The sequence below is a fragment of the Strongylocentrotus purpuratus genome, unplaced genomic scaffold (genome assembly GCF_000002235.5).
Source record: "Strongylocentrotus purpuratus isolate Spur 01 unplaced genomic scaffold, Spur_5.0 spur5_scaffold_20, whole genome shotgun sequence".
NCBI lineage: Eukaryota > Metazoa > Echinodermata > Echinoidea > Camarodonta > Strongylocentrotidae > Strongylocentrotus > Strongylocentrotus purpuratus.
In genome coordinates this window covers 25,939,912-25,962,763 of record NW_022145606.1, presented here as the reverse complement: position 1 = coordinate 25,962,763, position 22,852 = coordinate 25,939,912, and the positions used below count along the sequence as shown (strand labels likewise).

The 22,852-nt window shown below is 38.0% G+C and overlaps 1 protein-coding gene and 5 non-coding genes across 6 annotated transcripts in view; all 6 read left to right on the top strand.

The window, feature by feature from the left end:
- The window catches only part of LOC105442471 (MAM and LDL-receptor class A domain-containing protein 2-like), an 83,633-nt gene that overhangs the window by 52,437 nt on the left and 8,344 nt on the right, over positions 1–22,852 (top strand). Inside the window, exons 47-67 of the mRNA XM_030993795.1 lie at positions 323–407; positions 1,466–1,639; positions 2,468–2,727; positions 3,299–3,389; positions 3,836–3,985; positions 4,672–4,937; positions 5,420–5,510; positions 6,323–6,460; positions 7,034–7,168; positions 7,528–7,758; positions 8,739–8,882; positions 9,381–9,640; positions 11,313–11,397; positions 11,852–11,998; positions 12,485–12,636; positions 13,215–13,407; positions 16,949–17,089; positions 18,148–18,413; positions 21,248–21,332; positions 21,749–21,919; positions 22,504–22,763. Coding sequence (XP_030849655.1) covers positions 323–407; positions 1,466–1,639; positions 2,468–2,727; positions 3,299–3,389; positions 3,836–3,985; positions 4,672–4,937; positions 5,420–5,510; positions 6,323–6,460; positions 7,034–7,168; positions 7,528–7,758; positions 8,739–8,882; positions 9,381–9,640; positions 11,313–11,397; positions 11,852–11,998; positions 12,485–12,636; positions 13,215–13,407; positions 16,949–17,089; positions 18,148–18,413; positions 21,248–21,332; positions 21,749–21,919; positions 22,504–22,763 — 3,525 coding nt within the window. The remainder of the gene's footprint in view (positions 1–322; positions 408–1,465; positions 1,640–2,467; positions 2,728–3,298; positions 3,390–3,835; positions 3,986–4,671; positions 4,938–5,419; positions 5,511–6,322; positions 6,461–7,033; positions 7,169–7,527; positions 7,759–8,738; positions 8,883–9,380; positions 9,641–11,312; positions 11,398–11,851; positions 11,999–12,484; positions 12,637–13,214; positions 13,408–16,948; positions 17,090–18,147; positions 18,414–21,247; positions 21,333–21,748; positions 21,920–22,503; positions 22,764–22,852) is intronic.
- Positions 8,186–8,257, top strand: TRNAQ-UUG. Its single transcript has one exon. It is a non-coding gene; the product is annotated as a tRNA-Gln (tRNA).
- Positions 13,953–14,024, top strand: TRNAQ-UUG. The gene has a single exon. It is a non-coding gene; the product is annotated as a tRNA-Gln (tRNA).
- On the top strand, positions 14,480–14,551 carry TRNAQ-UUG. Its single transcript has one exon. It is a non-coding gene; the product is annotated as a tRNA-Gln (tRNA).
- TRNAQ-UUG lies at positions 15,193–15,264 on the top strand. The gene has a single exon. It is a non-coding gene; the product is annotated as a tRNA-Gln (tRNA).
- Positions 15,911–15,982, top strand: TRNAQ-UUG. Its single transcript has one exon. It is a non-coding gene; the product is annotated as a tRNA-Gln (tRNA).

Below are 22,852 nucleotides of genomic sequence, written 5' to 3'. Positions count from 1 at the left end.
TTATAAAATGTTTATTATCTTGGATATCAGTATTGGATACAATTCATATTGTTAGCATTATTAAGAATTGGTAGACAAAAAAAGAGTTATTGCATGCATGGAAACAAGACAATCGGAAAGTATAGCCTATGAGTATTTTTTATATTATATTAAAACAATGTATCTCATATACTCTACATTATTTTGACAATATTGCTTTTTAATCTAATATTACAAAATCAAAATTTTATAAACAAAGATAGAAATTTCAACTAAATGTACCAGAAAATGAGATGACTTGTTGGTCCATCTTTTCGACGTTATTTTTTCATTTATCTTGCAGCTTGAGTTTTGGGGCGTTGTTGGCATAGGCTTCTACAGTGATATAGCAATTGATGATATCTTAGTTGTGCCGGGCACATGTGATGGTATGTTGATATTTTTAAGTTTTAATCTGTCATAAAAAACTATTTATATACTCACGTACGGATAAAATGATTCGATTCCGAACAAATTGTAGCCCTGATATTTAAAATAATAACGTGTACACATAACAAAAAATACATTGCAATTTAAAAATGATGCTAAAATATTATCGGATTAAGCAATAATTTTGTTGTTCTTCTTTTTTCTTAGACTTTTCATTTAAAAATAGATTTATGCAACTAAAATGGTGACCTACCTTGTAAAATATTATTTTATTCTTTAATTAGGCAATCATTTCTTTCTTCTTTTGGGTCACGTGAAGAAGGCATTGATAATCTGGTTTGACAGGAGAAATTGTGGGAAGAAGGAGTAGGGGAAGAAGGAGGATACTTTGAATGGACAGAAATTGTTGGAAGAGAGAGGAGTGAAAGGAATGGGAGTGGTACTATTACAGAAGCCTAGGAACCAAGGGTTGGGGAATAGCATGATCGCCAAAGTCAAACGAGACACTGAGACCTTCTGATTCATACATTGTTTAAACGAAATCGAATATAAATCTGATATGACTTTATAATGCGAAGCGTTTTCAAAGTAGTACGATGAAGCACGTAGAAACTACTTGTATATGTGTTTGAATTACTAATTACTGAAATATATTACAATTCCTTACCGTTTACCAATTTCACTTTCATATTTACAATCTGTTACCTAAATATAATTCATCTTTGAAAGTCAAATCCCATTATTCGTTTTACTTCTCATTTTCTAACCTGTTCAGTTCCTACCCCTGTTTTCTTTACTTTTTCAATTGTATAAAACTTACGTTGTTTTTGTATGAATTGTATTTTTTCATTTAGTTCGTAATATATATTTTCTTCTTATAAAATAATGTATAGTTCTTTCTTCTTGTACTGCTGTCTTTTTTCTATACGTACTTGCTGAAAAGCATCAGTGTGGCTGAATAAAGGTTGTTTAACACCGCATTGTAATTAATTAGAAAACATACAAAGAAACAATTATAGACTAATCTTACTTTTATTCTTTCTCCGACTGCACACAGTTGCACCTCCAGCGGCTGACCCAAATCAAGCTGGTCAAGGGATCTCGTGTTCCTTCGATAGCACCATCTGCGACTGGACACAGGACATCACTGACCAGTTCGACTGGACATTGTTCAGTGGTTCCACACCTTCTGTAGATACAGGACCAAGTGGTGACCACACATCTGGGACAGGTAAAAGTTTCGATGAACAGGGGTGCGTTTCACAAAACTTGTCATCAGCGTTAAAGGACATGTTGTGTTATAAGCTACTGAAATCCAGGCTTTTGATTGGTTATCAGCAGATCTGTCACTGATTTTTGCTATTTGTCATTGAAAAAGGGCGTTGTGAAACGCTCCCAGGGGTCCAGCCTTGGAGGCTGGACAGACGGAGAGCCCAAGAGGCCGATAAATGCGTTCTTGGGTGACTTCAAACATGGAGGTGTTCACAAAGATCCTATTAAAGCCAAACTTAACTCTAAGTTGGACTTAAAAATTATGTAGTGCCATTTGTAGCATTAAAATATAATATATTCAAAAGTATTTTAAAATTGTTATAAATTCCACATCAAGAACATGAAATCTCCTTGATAATTGAAAATATGAATGATTTGCATTAACATGTTATGCCTTTCAAAAAAAACTTTTACAAAATATTGTTATACATACTAACGGCTTTCCATTATTCTTAAGTCCAACTCAGAGATAAGTTCAACTTAGGATCTCTGTGAAACATCCCCCCCCCCCTGATTATCAAGACTCTTGGTATTGGGGGAAGATAGAGAGGGTCGTTGGTGTAAACCTCCCAGTAATCTGTGGTAGCCCCTCAAGTCTTTCGTACAGTTTTCTTTTCAGATGTTCATGTTAATATGTAAGTGCACAGTGCCGCCTTTGTATTGATGTGTACTACTAAATTCTTACCATTCCTATTCGATCATTCAATACCTGCACAAGCAACGTATATAATTGTTTGTTGCCTTTTTTGTCGATTTCTTGATTACAAGTGGTTTTCTTGACCCGTAGGAGGGTACGTCTTCACCGAGGCTTCTGCGCCGAGATTACCGGGGGACATTGCCATCCTCACCTCGTCCGAGATGGCGCCGACTGGCCCATCTGGTGCATGCTTCGCATGGTGGTACCATATGTATGGCGGTACCATGGGCACCTTCAATGTGTACCAAGAAAACAATGGTGTGAAGAACCAGCGGTGGTCAAGAACCGGAGACCAGGCGAATGAGTGGCTCACCGCGCAGCTCTGGATTAATAGCACAGAACCAACGAAGGTAAAGAAGAAAAAAAAAAGGTGAAATAGTTGCAAACATGTTGTGTATGTTATAGTCGGTTCCGAGTGGTGGTACTATAGAAACCTTTAAAGGGTACCACGAATAGAACCAGTGACTATCCATTGGAACCGGTGGAACATGGCGCAACTCGTGATCAATGACACAGAGCTCTCAAAGTCGTACAAAGATGTGTGGATTAATAGCACAGAACCAAGGAAGATAACGAAAAGGGTGTACAACTAGTATTTGTTTAATATTTGGATTTGTATGGTGGTTCCATATGTCTCATGGTACCATATGTATATTGTCACAATAGGCACCTTTAGAGCGTACCAAGAAATTAATGGAGTGCGGAACCAGCTATGAACAAGAACAATGCACCAGGTGAATGTATGGTACACGGAACAGCGCTAGATATATGACACAGTACCTGAAGAGGTGAACAAAGCCAGAACACTGGCTACTTATTAGGTTAGCTGTTCGCAAATTGAGGATATTTCGAGAGTCACTAACACTAACAGTGTTTGCAGTATACTTTCTGTTCAAAGGTCCAAACTTTCTCTCTTTCCAGATTCTGTTTGAAGGCATAGTGGGTACATCTTGGGAGAGCGACATCGCGATTGATGACATCACATACTTAGAGGGACCCTGCCCTCCACCAGGTAGGTTTCGCAACCCTCTCTCTCTCTTTCTCTCTCTTTCCCTCTTTCTCTCTTTCTTTCTCTCTCTCTCTTTCTTTTTTCTCTCTCTCCGTCTCTCTTTCTTTTCTTTCTCTTCTCTCTCTATCTTTCTCGCTCTCTTTCTCTCTATTTCTCTCTTTATCCCTCTCTATATATAATGCTCTCTTTCTCTCTCACTTTCTCTCACTGTCTCTCTCTTTCTCTCTTTCCCTCTTTCTCTCTTTTTTCTCTCTCCATTTTTCTATCTTCCTCTCTCTCTCTCTCTCTCTCTTCATCTCTAATTTCTTCAGTTGAGCTTTGAAGCTGTGTTGAACCTTTAAATGTATAAGTGAACGATCAAAAATGCGGGCAATTTGGAGATATTCATGCCGAGAATGACGCCATAATAGAAATGAGGTATTATGCCTGTATTATGCTTCTCATTTCAGCAATATGTGACTTTTCAGACGACATCTGTGATTGGTCACAGGAGATATTGTTGGATGATTTTGATTGGCTGATTGGATCTGGAGCCGATACACGTTACGGACCATCCGGGACCAGCTCCCTACCGGACAAAACATCGGGAGTCATCGGAGGTAAGTTTTTTTAAAGCCCCACTGCATTACGTATAGCTTCTTCCACCCTCTATATAACAAAACAATGCGTAATCGGTGACCATTCGTTCCCATGATCCCTTATTTCTTATGTTAATTGAGAGTTGATTTGATGAGATAATCACCTGTCAGAGACCTTGCAGGGAGGTATAATCCCCCAGGATACAATACACAGAACCTCTTCTTCTTTTTTTCATGTTTATTTTTTTTAGCCATCATTCATTTTTTTTTCTCCTACAGCCTATAGCACTACCATCCTAAGGAGCTGCATCGCGATTGTCAACAATCTTGATAACAGAATTACAAGTAATTCCAAAAAAGTGACAAACAAAAAAGGGAATTAATCTTAGAATGGATAATGATGACATGAAGAATATTTACCCAGTAAGATCTGGCAAACCAATGACGAAGTCGTAACACTGACATGTTATATATTCTAAGATATTTATCTTACTTTTCTAGAAAACCCAAATTGTTAAACTAAGGAAGTATTCCAAGTAACCATTAGATTGTATCTAATTTTGGCACGAAATTGAAATTGCCAAATTACCATAGCTGGCTATTACAGTTGACATAGTTACATCACCGGAAGTTGTGCTCTATAGAGGAATATTGTTTAAGCTATTGGAAATGAATAAAATACGCTTCCCTCTCCTTTATTGGTCCAGGTGGATATGCGTTTATAGATCTAAAGGACTCCGCGTTGAACCCTGGGGATTCAGCCATGATAAACAGCGCCCTCAGATCACCACCAGACAGCGGCGCGGACTGTCTTGGTCTCTGGTACCACATCGACGCCGTAGATGTGGGTGCAATTAACGTGTACCAGCTGACCAATGGTACCTTGAGTGATATAATATGGTCTATTGATGGTAACCGCGATGACTATTGGTGGTTTTCGGGTGTCACCATGATCAGTGGAACAGCTTACCAGGTAAAGTCTACCATAATCTGCTGCCATTGTTTGCAAATATCAACATTGAGATTTTGCTTTATAATTAACATGACGCAGTGTGTATTTTTCTGTAGAAAACGCCTACTAAATGTTCATCAACAATCTAATAAAGTCTTTGATACATGCTTTTTTATATGAATATCAACAATAAGTGGGGCTTTAGCCGTATACAATAATTAGGTGAAGGAGCTCGAGGGTATGCAGTTGATGTTCTTTTCTATTTCTCTCTCTCTCCTTCACCCCTCTCTCTCTCTCTCTCTCTCTCTCTCACCCTTCTTACTGTTGTCTCTCCCTATCTATCTATGTATATCTATCTCTTTCTCTCTCCCCTTGCCATCTCTTTGTGTCTCCACAACCCTCTCTCTATCTTTCTATCTCTATTTTTTTTCTCTCTCTTTCTCCCTCTTCTTCTTTCTATCCTTGTCTCTCCCCCACCATTTCGTTTCACCTTTTATACCCAGGCTGTGATAGAAGGGGTAGTCGGTACAGGTAGTCAAGGTGGTATCACCATCGATGAAGTAGGATTCACATCAGGACCCTGCAATCCTCCAGGTATGTTATCACCATCAAAAATATATTTTATTTGGATGTTTCTAGGTATCTTTATCATTTCCATGTTTTAAAATAAGATTAAAATATTATTATGAAGTTGAACAAACAATCTGTTATGCAACAAGATATGTTAATACAATTGTATGATAGACGGAGGCAAGTCCTACTTTTATAAATACCTAAGATCTTGTTTTTCATAGTCCCTTGTTTGTTAAACGTATGTATCTATCATGTTGTACATTTACTTATAAATACTGTTTTATGCTTTTAGAACAAATGAAAAAAGGCTTTATTTGAAGAAAAAAAATGTTGGTCAATTTTTTTTTTAACCCAAATTTACAACACTTATTGAACCAAATTAAACCAGTTGCAAAATAAGGTTTTTTAATTTATTTAATCAATAGGTAGACAACATTCAACTCTTCAGTTCATACGTATCAGTTACACATACAAAGAGTGTTTGTTATTACTCCATTATTTTAGGTCTGTCTTACAGCACATTGATATGCGGGAACCCTATTTATTTTCTTCGACCCCAAAGCTTACATTTGGATATTCATCTAGTAGTGATTGGTTATATTGAGAAAGAAACAAACCAACATTGAGCGTTTGTATTCTTCGGTGTTTTTTTCGTACAGTGAAAAAGCTGTGTTAATATTACCACAGTCCTTGTTTTCAAACGAAAACATGAATAAATGAATAAATACAAAAATACATGAATGAAATAATGAAATATCAGTTGACTACGACACTCATACATTGTAGAGGGAGGCAATTTTCTTATATTTGCTCCTCTTCTATATTTTTCAAAGGACACTGTAACTTTGAGAATGGGATGTGTTCATGGCAGAACAGAGGTGGTGATAACTTAGACTGGGAGAGGACGTCGAGCTCTACCAATATGGATGGGACAGGGCCAGCGTATGACCACACCATGGGAAATGATCTAGGTACAGTTAAATTATCTTTAGAACGAGAAAAGAATAAAGAATGACCAAAATGTTCTGTATCTGAGTGAATCCATTGTTCTGTAGAGGTGTTGTGATCTAGTGGATAAGTCGCCGGACTGTGGATCACAGGGTCTGGGGTTCGAGTCCTTTGGCAATATATTAATCTACATGTGCCACTCTCCACCCTGGTACCTTGTTTAAAACGTTCATTTTTATTGCCATTGTGGCCGCCGCGGGATGATATAATTATCCACGTCAAATAACTGGTGACTCACCTGTATCTACACATATATGGAGTGATAATAAAATGTAAATCGTAGAAGTTTCTTGATATTCGGTACTTGATGGAGTAATCCATTTAGCAGCTCACTTAGGAAGCTATACCGGGACGGTAGGTGAGGCAAGTAGCTGCAAAGAGTGCCATGAAGTGAAGAAATGGTGTGTGGATAAAGCACTTATCAATTTACAGTAAAATACGCTAAGTCCACTATAGAAAACACAAATACCCAGCACGTGAAATGTTCCCTATTCGATTGTAATGTTTCATAGTTATTTTCTCTCCACCCCTTCCAGGCTTCTACATGTTCGTGGATACAGTTCCAGACCCTGTGGTCATGTTCACTGGTGATACAGGTGATCTGTACAGTGAAGTATTTGATCCCGTGGATGAGGCTTGCTTTACGTTCTGGTACCATATCAGAGGATCAGGTAGGTCAAAGGTCAAAGGTTGGTGTTCACAAAAAAACTACAAGAAATGCAGGATTAGAGAAATGAAATTGCACTGCGTTACCGGAAGTTTTTAGCAGACTGTGTGAGAGTCGTCTGCGAGAGCATTAGGCCTACGCAGATTAGTTTGTACATCATATTTACATTTGCAGTTGTTGTTGTTTTTGCTCCATGTAAACATTGTTAATCCTAACAGTCCAGTTTGGGTCGACTATATGATAATTGTTCTAAAGAGATAAATAAGTTTGGGCTTTGTTGTAACATACGTACTGTATTATTTATATGATATTCAATTCTATAGTTATGCATTATTTGTGCTCTTTTCCCTTATCATCACCCAGGTTCAGCATCTCTCATCGCTTCTACACTCGTCTTCGCTCCACCCACGACCCACACCAACGTTCAGCTATTTAACGAGACCGGCGACCGAGGGGACGGTTGGATGTACGGTCAGTTTAATGTGTCGTCGTTACTCGAATACCAGATCGTCATCAGCGCCGTAATCGACCCACTAACATGGGTGGGCGACATCACTATCGACGACACGGCTTTGTTTCAAGGAACGTGTGGAGGTAATGTGTTAGTGCGCTTAGCTATGAGAGAGAGAGAGAGGGTGTGTGTGTGTGTGTGTGTGTGTGTGTTGTCGTGCGTTTGCGTGTGTGTATGCGCGCGTTAGCGTTGTATACTCCAGTGATGGAGATAGTAATGATTATACTGCGTTCGGCTGAAATAAACTATCATATTTATTGTAAAGTAAAAATATATAACAATGCATTACCATATGGCTTGTGACCGGATTAAATAATTACCTATTGTATGTGAGGAAATAACTGACATGTGTTTTACTTATCATGTGCCCATATGGAAGGATAATCCTTTCATATATGCTACATAACTAACAGTTTTAACGAGACTATGGTTGGAGTGATGAAATGAGAGTTAAACAAACGTATAATTGACGTAAAATATATCGATACAAACAGTTCATTTATCAGGCAGGGTGCCATGGTGTAATGGTCAGCACTCTGGACTTTGAATCCAGCGATCCGAGTTCAAGTCTCGGTGGGACCTCTTTCTTTTGTAAGCTTTATATTGATGAACTTACTAGACTTGTTCCGTCCACGAAGCCGGGGGACTTCCCGATGGAAAAAATACATTAATATTCCTCAAAAACATTCGATTATGAACAGAGTGATTAGAAAAAGGGCGAGGGGAAGATTAAAAATAGATCAACATTGTATTTCTTCGCTTTGAGTTATACACATCCCTAGTCCAAACAAGAAACAAGGTTTACAGATTATATAAGGCATGTTTTACATCATACTCGTATTTTCCGATATTAACGCCCTACTTGTAGCTACTTGCTCCCTCTAAATAGAAAACTTCCACAATCGGTGTCTGTTGGTCTCCTATGATCCTATTTTTATTATGTTAGTTGAGAGTTGAGTGATTGAGATAGCCACCTGTCAGTGACCTCGCTGTGTGGTCTAATCCTATCTGGCCCAGTAGTATTGACGGTCTTTAAACTCGTATTCACTTTATGCATATTTAGTACCTCGCCCTTGGTCGTGTACGTTTGAGGACGGTTTGTGTAACTACGAACAGCTCGGCGACGATGAGCTCGACTGGTCTTTCAATCAAGGATTAACACCGTCCGTGGAAACTGGGCCATCGGCAGACCATACAACTGGTCTTGGTAAGTTTGATTCTAGGAATACTTCTTATGATTATACATAGCATTGAAATGATTAGGTATTAACAGAAAACTGCATTATTTATGATTACAGGACCTGTAACTAATACAAATTAGGCCTACCTTTGTTATTGATTAATATGCTATATGTCACCTTTTGTGATAACGTTCAATAAGAAAATTGTGTGTAATTCACTTCAAATGAATTTACACAGCCGACCTTTAAGCTTTGGTAATGCTGAATTTGTACAGCACTGTTATCTTAATTTGTATACTTTGACAAATTGAGTTGAAAGCACTTGGTTGTTTGTGTTTTGGTTAGAAGACGGTAGATTTAAGATCACTTACATTATTCATATTTCTACAAAAATGTTTACATTTCATGTACTTTTTAATCCTACCACATGAGAAATTTGACATATTAAGACGTTTTATAGATTATATCATTTTCATGATTTGCATTTTGAAACATATACCTTTTTAAACTCTCATTTTCAACAGTGACTGGCACCTACATATTCATCGAGACAAGTAGCGGTGCACAGGGCGACGCTTCGCGCCTGCGCAGTTCGTTCGCACCGGCAGGCTCGTACTGTCTCGAATTTTGGTATCACATGTATGGCGCCACCATCGGCTCACTCAATATTTACATTCAAAACAACCAATCAGCGGCGGGTCTACCTGTTTGGACCAGGACCGGGTCCCTTGGTAATAGCTGGACCAGGGGATCGGTTGGTGTGGTGGATGTTTATGATTTCAGGGTAAGATGTGAAAATACCACTTAAGTCTAATAGTAGGCCTTACTTTATACCATACACAGTTAGAACGGTGTTTAAAATATCACTGTTTAAAAGAATGTTGTTTAAAAACGTAAACAACGTTGTTCAAAATCGAAAAATCAGTGCTCGATTGGCTGAAACAACTATCTATTAAAAAACAAAAAGATTTAATTAAACAGAGTTGTTTAAAAAGTCCCGGGGAAAAATCACGCGATAGATTTAACCAATCATGATTTCGCGTCGTTGATATTTTCTCGATACGCGATTGCAATTTGTGCGCACACATGCGATATGCACAAAGTACGTACATAGTACATGCATGCAAGCATGCAGTGCTAGTGTGCAGTGCTAGTGCAGTGCAGTGCAGATGAAAATGGCGGAACAAGGGCAAGGCGACGACTTGGTTCTTCTCGGCTTCGCCGATGGGGTTTAGGTGAAGCTATAGAAACAATTAATAATGTTGTCTGTCACTGTTAAATGAATATGATGAACAAATGTTAAGGTAAATTGGCAACAAGCTCTACATGTTACAGTGTAATCGTTGTGATTATTGCAGGAGTGGTTCCAGTAGGTCATTTCACAAATTCAAACAACCAGATAATAACCATTAAACAGTTCTGTTTAAAATTTGAGCAACTCCTTTTAAACAACCCAGTTGTGCAGTAATATTGAATAAAAAAAGTTGCTTAGTAATTTAAACATTATTGTTTAACATTTACACAACTTGCTTTAAACAACCTAGTTGTGCAATTTTATTACTAAACAACTGTTGTTTAAAAGTTTTTTTCTTCTAATTTTTAAACAACTAAGTGTTCAAAACGTAAACAATCTTAAGTTGTTTAATTTTTAAACAACAGTTGAGCGATTCACCGGTTAACTTGTGGTTGTTTAAAATTTTAAACAACTTGTTTAATTTTTTTCTAACAGTGTATAAGGCTGATCCTTTTCTCTTATTCTCTCTTATTCTCTCTTATTCTCTCTCTCTCTCTCTTTCTCACATACACACACACACTAACTCTCTCTCTCTCTCTCGGTCTCTCTCACACATACACACACGCTCTCTCCCCCCTCTCTCTCTCTCTCTCTCTCTCTCACACACACACATACACACACACCACCTCTCTCTCTCTCTCTTTTCTCTCACATAAACACTAACTGACATTCTCTCTCTCTCTCAGAATGACTATGTCTCTTTGTCTTGTATTATAAGCTACCCTGCTCTGTTTGTTGCGTTGTTGCTGTTGTTGTTTTTGGTGCTTTTCCACTCTTTTTTCGTCGGAGGGATAATAGCTTCGCGCTATCGACGTCAATATTTATATGCGAATGTTTTTCATTAAATATGGACATTTTCAGCAGATCTCATAAAAAATTATTTGCATGTCCAATGCTCTCTGCGTTTGCAAATATTATAATAAAGGTCTCCTGGGACCTGTTTCACAAAGCCTTTTTTCAATGACAAATGACAAAAATTAGTGACAACTATGTTAACAACCAATCAAAAGCAAGGATTTCAGTAGCTTTTAACAAAGACTATCATTTGTCACTGATGAAAAGTTTTGTGAAACGGGGCCCTAGAATAGTGATGAGTCGTACTGATTCAGAAGATAAAGTTCCATGGTCTATCAATACAATTGTACTTTGTTTGCTCTTACAGGTGATCTATGAAGCTGTACGGGGATCATCATTCACTGGCGATATAGCGCTCGATGACCTTGATCTTTATGAAGGAGAGTGTGAAGGTGACTTTTAAATCTTCTACTTTTGTTTCCTCTTTTCTTTCTTCTTCGTCTTTTTTTTTCTTTCAAGGGTAACATTTTCAAAAAGATGCTAGATGCTGCAAATGAGTTTTTTGAAATATATGTACAGGAACGTGCACGATTATCGTAACATTTTCCAACAGATAAGAAAATATTTTGCTACAAAGGAAAATAGTCAAACGTCCGTTGCTGTCATTTTTGGTTTTGTTATAAATCTTTTCTTTGTTGTATTCTTTTTTTTGCTTAGGCTACTGCTTAGCTACAATTAATATTGTCATCGAGTTTTTAAATCTTTCTCACATAGACCCTATTTATGTTTTACTTTTCATTAACTATCGTCTAAAGTGTGAACAAACGTCGCTTGGAAGCACAAAATGTTTCCTTGTTATTTGTGCGTGTAATGGATCAAAAAATCCTTTCTTATTTGTTTCATTAGCTGCTCATGCATGTGACTTCCAGTCACCTGACTTGTGCCAGTACATTCAAGATGATACGGATGATTTTGATTGGCTGTGGGGCGATGGTAGTACGGATACCGTCGGTACAGGCCCGGATGTAGATGCTACATATGGTACAGTTTATGGTAAGCTATTTTTGTTTGTTTCCGTCTTATCATACAGATATTTATTATAAGCAAAATAAATAGTAAACGACAATGCTAAAAATGGTATCTAGTATCTAGTATTACAATAGTAGTCATCAAACTTCGAATAGACATTTCGAGGGATTAGACCGCCCTGTGTGGTCACTAGATAGGTGGTTATCTCATCGACTAAGCTCTCAATTAGCTTAAGAAAAAGAGGATCATAGGGGACTAATGGTCACCAGTTAAAATTCTATATAGAGGGAGCAAGTAGCTACAGTAGGACAGTGTGGCTTTAAGTTACGAAATAGATTTTTGTTTAAACATCATAATTGCAAGTATATGATCAATTTAGCTGTTAACTGTACATTTAAAAATAGCTTTATATGCTTCACTAATACACCTTCTCCTCCAAATGGTCCTAACACTCTCCCCATCGAATTATCTCCATATCTCTCTTCCTTCCTCCTTGTCTCCCTATATCAGGAAAGTACATGTATATTGATGCTACTAACAAGACCCTTGGTGACACGGCCAGGCTGGTAGGACCTACCTTTACCCCCGAACCTTCCGGCGTGACTTGTTGGACATTTTACTACAACATGTACGGACCAGATGTGTATACACTAGCATTCAAGGTACATATTTCTACGTTTTATTACACATTTTTATATTTCTTTGTAAGCATAACTAAATTATTACACAAGGAACAATTTTAAACATATATTTGATCTGTTCACCACCATTGAAACTACTTAGGGTAGTCATGTTCGTATACTTCGTTCTTTTGGATATTTGTGTTTTCCGGGAACACGAGCTATCGTGAACACTTAGTCCATAATTCTTAACGCTGGTGAAATACACCCCTTTTATGGCCGAAAGTATCGGGTTCAGTATACCCGACACTTTGTGAAAAACCTACATCAAATGTCGACCCAAAACTGTCTAATACTAGACAAAATAATCACAACAGTTCGGAAAAACGCCACTTATCGACACTCAGTCACTCTTTGATTGTGCAAGCATGTCTATAAAAATGTACATATCAAAGTATCTGCATGTGTTTAATATGTTTCCGCGTATGCTTATGCCCAAAAGATGCCTATATTCCCAATGAAAGAAAATTACTTCATGCTATATTATTTTCTGAGGAAAAAGTTTGTCCATTACTATTTACTTAGTTTACCAAGTTCAACCAATTTATGTCATTCCGCAGTTGCAATCAGACCTCAACACACCTCTCTGGTCTACAGCCGGTAACCTAGGCAACGCGTGGTACGGTCAGCAGGTCACTGTTACGTCATCCATTCCATATCACCTGATATTTGAGGCGACCGTAGGTACCGGAGAGCTGGGTGATATCGCCATAGACGATGTTGATTACAGGGATGGCGTATGCGATGATTCAGGTATATTAAATGAAAAAAACATTATTATATCATATGATAGAATCAATTCATTTTCACTTTTCGCCCAAACACTTTAAAAATCTGTAGCTTAAAACCGAGAAATGCTCTATTCCTAATCAATATGCTGTTACCCTAATGTATTTGTTACCCTAATTAATTTATGATACCAAAATTAATATTTTCCAGTAAATCAAATATTTATTCTACTAAAATCAGGTTTGTTGAACGGAATCAGCCTGATTTTGTTTTTGAACGTGATAACCCTATCTATTAATGTATTTCAAGTTATGTATTTCTCACTTACCCATCGTTACTAATCATTTAATTCACTTGCGATGAATAGTGGCATCTTCATGGATGGAGTTCACTATGCGTACTTAAACTGTTACTATGTCGGGCAAGCCTTTCCCAAGTGCTTTTAGTTTCCAAGAGAAACTTTTGTTCATACAACGAAGTATTGAACGGGTCTGCTAGTAGAACATACGGACAAGTGTATTTCAAACGTGGTGTTTCTCTAAACTATGGACAGTCGTATTAACAGGCAGGGTACCATGGTGTAATGGTTAGCACTCTGGACTTTGAATCCAGCGATCCGAGTTCAAGTCTCGGTGGGACCTCTTTCTTTTGTAAATTGTATCATGATTAACTCACCTGACTTATGCCGTCCATGAAATCACCCTCATTCTACTTATCTAGAGCTCAAGCTTGATGTAGGCGTTTGCTAAAAATCGGGTTCGTTCAACGGAGTCAGTCTGAGATATACAATTTGTTTCTATTTATGTATTTCAACTTCAATTGGGATCATTTTGTTTTCAAAAATCTGTCTTTCTTACTTACTCCTCGTGACAAGTCATGTAATTCACTTGTGATGAATAATGGAATATTTATGGATGGAATTCACTCTACATACCTAAGATGTTACTATGTCGGGCAAGCCTCTCGCAAGTGCTTTTAGTTGCCAAGAAACTTTTGTTCAAAAAGTATGCATACAATTACTAAACAGTAATATCTAGAGAAGTGTATGTTGAACATGACGTTTCTGTTAACTATGGACGGTTGAAATAGCAGGCAAGGTGCCATGGTGTAATGGTTAGCACTCTGGACTTTGAATCCAGCGATCCGAGTTCAAGTCTCGGTGGGACCTCATTCTTTTTGAAAGCTTTATCATGATTGGCTTCAGTGCTTGACTTATGCCGTCCACGCAGGCAGGGGGACCTTGTGAAAGCTTCTGCATGGTGATGGTTCGTTCAATTTGTCTTCCATTTCATTTCTGTTTTTAATTATGATTACTTATGATTGTTCTGTTAGAATTTGCTTTGTCTTACTTTTAATTGATTGCTTCCTTTTTTATTATGATTTGGTGATTTTCTTTTTTGATGAATATCTTTACAGCCTTTTGGGAGTGTTTCACAAAGACTAAGGTCGACTTTAAGTTAACTTAACTATGGCAGGCAGTTTATGCTACTAGTTGGTTTTACCATTATGATCATTAGATAATATTTTTTCCTTCAATAATAAATTATAAAAAGACGTAATTTCTGTAAATGTTGTGACCATGATTTGTACGTCCCTTAAGCGATCAATGCCAGTAAATGATGAGAGCAAACAGTGGCATGAACGACCTGCCATAGTTAATTCCTACTCAAAGTATACCCTAGTCTTTGCGAAACACTCCCCTGGTCACTTGATTAACCTGTTTTTAGAGTTAATGGTAGGAAAACACTATTCAAGTGTATTTCGAACGTGATGTCTCTCAAAGCTATAGATGGTTGCACCAGCAGGCAAGGTGCCATGGTGTAATGGTTAGCACTCTGGACTTTGAATCCAGCGATCCGAGTTCAAGTCTCGGTGGGACCTCTTTATTTTGTAAGCCATTTGAAGCCTTGAATCTCCCAATTTATTATGGAGCTGGAAAGGGTTGTGAGCCATCAGTTCGTGGCGGACAGATAAGAGCTTCCATTTCATTTTTTTGAAATTGGGGCGTTTCCAATAGTTTACCTTTAAAGCATGAATTCCACTTGAAAACAACATGATTCTCATGAAGATTCATTAGAGAGTGGTTTTCACTCATGTAGATTTAGCAATCAATAAACATCCAAATGAAATCACTCGTATTCAACTTGTTTAAAGCTCAAGCTTGGTTTGGGCGTTTGCTAAAAATCGTGGTTGTTTGAACGGAGTCAGTCTGAGATTTTGTTTTCTTATTTTTGTTGAACGTGATAATCCTATCTCTTAATGTATTCTAATTTCTGTATTTCTCATTTATCCCTTTTTACCAGTAATTTAATTCACTTGCAACGAATAATGACATCTTTATGTATGGAATTCACTCTGCATACTTAATCTATTACTATGTTGGGTAATCCTCTCGCAAGAGCTTTTAGTTGTGAAGAGAAACTTTTGTTCAAGAAGTATGCATAAAATTACTAAACAGTAATGTACGGACAAGTGTATTATGAACGTTGTGTTTCTTTAAACTATGGACGCTTGTACTATCAGACAAGGTGCCATGGTGTAATGGTTAGCACTCTGGACTTTGAATCCAGCGATCCGAGTTCAAGTCTCGGTGGGACCTCTTTCTTTTGTAAGCTTTATCATGATTACAATGTGAGAATGCTACTCATAATGTCAGTTTTATGTTGTGACTTCTCCATTTGCTGTAAACTCTTAATACATTACTCACTGGAACCTGGTGGTCTCTGTGTCAATTCTATGGGAATGAATTCGATAATTCAGTAGTCAACGAGTTAAAACCGAATGCCTGTTACAAACCTTGTGTGAAGGAACATAATAATTAATTGTGGAAACAGGCACTTTCACCGTTGCATACAGAAATTGTATGCACAACTTTTACTTTCTGTTGAATCAATGTTTGTTATATTATGTTGGTCGAAAGTGTGGTATAATTGCATGCAAATGCCATTATCTTCTTTTTTAAGTTCCACTTACACGACTCTGGGTATATGGTGATCGTGCCTTCTCTTCAGTTGCTTCACGCCTCTAAAACTCCCTCCTATTCTTTGTGACACCTACAAGCTAGAAAGCTCTCGGTCAGGCCGCAAAACCCAGCTTTTCAAGCAGTTGTGTTGTACATGAATATTGTAAAGTGCTCATCATTGTCATCGTCATTTTAATCCCGCAGTGCGTACTGGAAGGGGGTTCCTTTATTAAAGCTAGATGCAGGGGAAAATTCAGAACTCATTGTGTTAAACAAAATAACCAGTATATACCCAGACACTTTTGAACATGAATAAACAACGTTTAGCCAAAATTGAGTTTGGTGAAATGTCACGTGAGTAGGAGTCTCCATGCGTTGATTTATTTTGCCTCACAAACCTTCACATCATACAGTTTTTATTTCTGCTTCATTAAACAAAAATTGACTATTTCATTCGTTCATATCTTTTCAGTTTCGTGTGATTTTGAGACTGACCTGTGTCTATAAGATAATCCACAAGATGAAGATGAACTTTCTCCCCATATATCTGTTACTTCTGCTTTATCAAAAAATATACCTTTTCGTTTCTTGATATCCTTTCAGTTTCGTGTGATTTTGAGACTGATCTGTGTCTATGGGGTAATACACAGGATGGAGACGATTTTGATTGGATCAGACAGAGTGGGGCTTCCCCTACTACAGGCACTGGTCCTCTAGCGGATCATACATTGGGCAATACACAAGGTGAGTGGTATCGCTATTGGTTTTAAGAGAGAGAGAGAGAGAGAGAGAGTGATAGACACAGAGAGAGAGAGAGAGAGGATGGGAAGTAAAGGGTGGGGCTTCCCCTACTACAGGCACTGGTCCTCTAGCGGATCATACATTGGGTGATACACGAGGTGAGTACAATCGCTTTTAGTTTGAAGAGAGAGAGAGAGAGATAGACAGAGAGAGAGAGAGAGAGAGGATGGGAAGTAAAGGGTGGGGCTTCCCCTACTACGGGCACTGGTCCTCTAGCGGGTCATACATTGGGTAATGCACAAGGTGAGTGATATCGCTATTGCTTTTAAGAGAAAGAGAGAAAGAGGGGGCGGGAGGTGAAGGGGCGAGGGCATTCTCACCACTGTAAATTGACCACTACCACACCACACATTGGGTAATACATAAAATAATGGTGAGTAGCCATTCAATTGATGTGTAGAGAGAGAGAGAGAGTCAGAAACCGAGAGTAACACAAAGATAGAGTCAGAGACAGAGACAAAGAAATAGAGAAAAAGAGAGATTGGTGTGGGTCTTCTCCTATCACGAGCACTGGTCTACTAGAAGATCATACATTGGATAACATTCAGAATGAATAGCACAAGGGCAATCCTTCAACAAATTCGGGGTACAAAACAATTGCAACTATTTCAAAAAACAAGCCTCAGTCGATTGCAATGGCCTTGTACGTCACCTATTGAAATGTGCGACATGACGTAATGCGAACATTATTTATGTGTGACACACAACAGCGTATTGAATGTGTTCTTGAGTTGATTGTTGGTTGGAGCTCTTTGCTGTTACGTTGTAGGTGAATACTAGCACAAAAGAACAAAAGGATTGGCCCATGCAGGGATTCAAAGGATATGCTCTAATTTAACCTCATCCCCATGGAGGCGTTTCACAAAAATTGTCATCATTGACAAATGAGAGTTTTTGTTATAAGCTACTGAAATCCTTCATTCTGATTGGTTATCAGCAGATTTGTAACTGATTTTGTGTTATTTAACATTGAAAAAAATGCTTTGTGAAAACGCCCCCAGGTTTCTACATGTACATCGAAGCTAGCTCGGTGGGGGTCGGGGCCAACGCCCGTCTCCTCAGCTCCATCTTCCCCTCCGCCACGGGCTCCTGCGTTTCATTTTGGTATCATATGTATGGCTCCACCGTGGGCGAGCTCAACGTCCGCGTCATCGACGCGCTCTCAGGGTCCGAGGATTACAAATGGCGGCTGTCAGGTCAGCAGACGGCGGACCCGAATGCCTGGCTGGAAGGGAGATTTTCAGTCATGAACGGAGACGGCATGACAGTGAGTTTTAATACCTTTAACTTCATTATTGTTGTTATATGCCTACTACAGTCAAACCTGTCTACAGCGACCGCCCAAGGGAAACACAAAAAGTGGTCTTTGTTGACAGGTGGTCGTTATAGACAGGTTCATTTTACATGTTTCAATAAGAAACCATTTTCAAGGGAAACAAAACATGTGCTTGTTGCAGACAGATGGCCTTTGTAGACAGGTGGTCACTAAAGCAGGTTGGGCTGTATTTGATTACACCCGTTGTATATGATGCGTCATTTATTGACGGATGAATGCGTCAGCTACTGACATTGTCTTTGATGTGCGATGCTTACAGGTGAGCACTGTAAACATTGCGTTCATAAGATAGGTATTAATTGACCTAACCTTCAGAGATTCGAGATGATAACGCCATCTAAATGAAGTCTGGTTAGCGAGACGCTAAATGGATTTAATAAATGATAAGCCTATAGAGTACGTATATTTTGTTTGTGACTTGTAACATGAAACGTTTTATAATTTCAATATTATTGGGAATTATGAAATTGTTTGCTTGCCTACTTTCGAGCGTGTACCATATGAAATATTGAAATTTGGTAATGTGTATTGTTTCGTGTGCATTTTGCATCATGCATGATAACACAAATACTGTGTTGTCTATTTTTACTGCAAGTTTATAACCCAAAATATTTTGATTTCCTTTTGAAATTGTTCATACCGTTTATTTTGATGTTTGTTTCATATTGTCATCGTTCTTATTTTGACAGCCAACTCCTACTTCTTATGATCCATTGGTGGTGGTAAGGGTGTCATTCATATGGGATATTACACATTTTCATACAAAAATATTTAGATTTTACTATTCCATGCAAAAGACTTGCTTATACTAACCAACATGCCTTTTTCATAGTTTGCGCATATGCCTTTGTGAAGCGCCTCGATACGACTTATTTTATTCACCCACGAATTAATGTATATCAATAGTCAGAAATAAAATTGTATACGTAAGTTGTTGCTAGGTAGGACAAACATTTTGGCTTGCCCTATCCTAGCATCACGTAATGTATGTAATTTTTATTCTGACAATTGTAATACAATTATTCATAACAGGTGAGTGAAATAATTTGTAACGATGCACTCAACAAAGATTTGTGCATTTAATTTGATCATATTACGAAAATGGCAAAGGTTATTTTAGAAGCCGTGTGCGTCACCGATAGAAATGTGCAAAAATAACAATAATATAATACGTAACAGCTGCACTGCTAAAGCCAGGGTAATTATGCTGCATTATTGTAGAGCGCTTAGAGACTTCTGACAAAGTAAGTGTTAGGCGCTATATAAGCACTGTAATTATTATTAATTATTATAATTTGGAGATGGAATATATAGAAAGTTCAGTAGGGCTACTAGAAGCAATTAAAATGTATACAAGGCACATGTTTGACGAATCGAATGCATAGACCTTCCTTCGAGACAAATATTTTTATGATAACATTTATATCAAATCATACCATAAACAATTAAAGGGGGTGTATCATGGCACATACTGGTTAATGCCATCTACGACTTCTTTTGGACACTGCACTTTAACGAAGGGACATGATTAGAGCCATGTATACGCATACATACACATATGTGTATAGATGGCCCTAGACTTGATTAACGGTCAGCGCGCGCTATCGTTCGCGAAATAAACCGAAGTTCTCCTCACGCTTCGGGTTCGCGTATGCTGAACGCACGTAGTCTGTAGTCGTATTATACCCGGTTTGCCCAGAGTCAGGCCACGGGAAAGACACGTATTCTCGTCATGCTACGTCCCCTTTAAGTAGCTGTCCTTGGCGATAGCTCAAATCACGCAACTACTTCTCATAACTTTTTTTTCAAAGTGAATGGACTTGACAAAATATCATTCGATGTAATATTTAATCTCCTATAATATAGCGTCATAAAATTTGTTACAAAAATCCATATTTCTGAATATGTACCTCACAAAACATCAGCATCTACATCCATTTGTAGTTAGGTCGAAGTCTATCCAACAATGTATGCATACATACATTTGATGCGGTGTCATCATTACTTCATAATACTATTCTCGTAACGTTACCAAACCTAATTCACAAATTTGTTTTAAGTTCCTTGATACGAATTATTTCATTCATCTGTTACAAATGTTAGGTAGGACAAACATATTGACTTGCCATACCTAACATCATGTAATGTATGCCATTTTTATTGTGACTATTGCATTCTGACTATTAGAATATAATTACTTATTAGATGTGAATGAAATATTTCTTATTCATTATTGAGGCACTACAAACATATTTTTATATTAAAGTTTGTTTCATTACGAAAATGTTCCATGTTATATCCACCCTTGTGAACCGTTACTCATCCATAATGACAGAAAAAAAATATGAATATGTTTCTACATTTGGATGTAAATTTACATTACTTGGCCAAGATTTTTTTTTTAAACCTCTTACAGGAGAGAAAATCCAAGGACACTCCAACTTGGTTTATAATATACTGTTTCTAAATTATATGTTCGAAGGTGACCGGCATTCTATTCTGAACAGTATTTGTTATCAAATGAATCAAAGATCTGGATGAAATGGAGAAGGTATAAAACTATTAAGAATTTTTTGTGAATCTATAAGGATATTTTGTTTCTTCTGCTTCGACCAAGAAGGACCTTAATTGTCCTGTTTAATTCGTTAATTGTCCGGTTTGGTTCCTATGTATCAAATCAGTTAACTATAACACCATTCTGTTTCCCAAGAGAAGAACTGTGGCTTGTTTTGTCGTAATTATGTCACCAATTTCATAATTTTCAGATCATGATCGAGGCATCAACCGGCATCAGTTACTATGGCGACATAGCCATCGACGACATCACAGTTTTGGACCAAATTTGCCCGGGTAAGAAGAGAGTAATTTTCATGTTGAAACCGATACTTGGATATATAAATAACTTGTTCCATATTTAAGCGTATTTGTTTTAATCTAATCAAGTTTGATGTACTAATTTGACGAGATACCTTGCGTCAAGTGTTTTCTTTATTCATTTCTTCTTCATCCTCTTTTTCTTTTTCTTCCCTTCTGTTTTTCTTCTTTTTTGTTATCTTCATCTACTTATTTTAGTTCTTTTTCTTCTTCTACTTCTTCTTCGTTTTCTTCTTCTACTATCTGTTGTTCTCCCTCTTTCTGTTCTTATTTTTCTTCTTTACGACAGGATTGCATATTATTATAACATATATTCATTCAGTACGTATTGTGATTACTTTCAAGACATCATGGATGGAAGTAAAATGCTTTTCCCCCCAATATTTGTCCAGTTTTCCCCAGCACAGCCGACCCTTCTATCTATGAGACGGTAAGCTGTGACTTTGAGATGTCATTGTGCGGATGGAAACAGATGACGGATGACGACTACGACTGGACGAGATACGCAGGCACAACATCATCAGCGTCGACGGGCCCGACGAGTGACCATACGACTGGCACAGGTAACAGTTCTCCTGTATCTTGCTTTTGCACGCACCAATACCTCCCTCCGCACCCCCACCTCTTTCCGTCTCTCTTTCACCATGTTACCGGCGCTGTAAATACATTTACGTCTTTTGTTTTGCACACACATTGCACCCCCCCCCCCCCCCTCTCCATCTCAATTTCTCTCTCTGTCTCCAGTACCATACGCCCGGCACAGTTTGTTATCTTCTCAGTATTTTGTTCAATCAATCTCTATGAATATTTAGCTTAATCAATAAAGTTTTGCGAGAATATACATTGTAGGCCTACACTTTATCAAGAATGAAATGAAAAGCAGTAAAAAAAAAAAAGTATAGTTTGTATGTGTTGTGATACGGTGGATAAGTTCCCAGACTGTGAATTACACGATTCGGGTTTTGAATCCCAGCCACAGCACTAGGCTTTCAGGGAGCCGTGAGTTTGTCTTGCGGAAAACCCTGCGGTATGGTTAGCTATTCGTCTGTTCCCTACATATACGCTTGCATTATAATGAAAATTACAGTAATAGTCTATTTACGTTTTATAGCATAGTAATAGTTTCTCACTCATTTCCATCATCCAGGGTATTACATATACTTCGAGGCATCGAGCGGTGCTCTCGGCAGCACCGCCCGGGTGAAATCCCTGGAGATTCCCGCCACTCCAGCCGGGGCCTGTCTCCAATTTTGGATCCATATGTACGGTACGACGATGGGGGCGCTAAACCTCTATCTTTACAATACCTTTGACGGGACGACTACTTTGGTCTGGAGCCAGTCCGGGACACTCAGAAATGCATGGATTTACCAACAGGTGGATTTGGTATCAAGCCAAAACTACGAGGTGAGTTGTTTTCGAGTTATGTTCTATTTTTATTTTATGTAAACAAAAGGAAGAGTTATGGTAAAGATTTAAAGGGGTGTACCATAGCA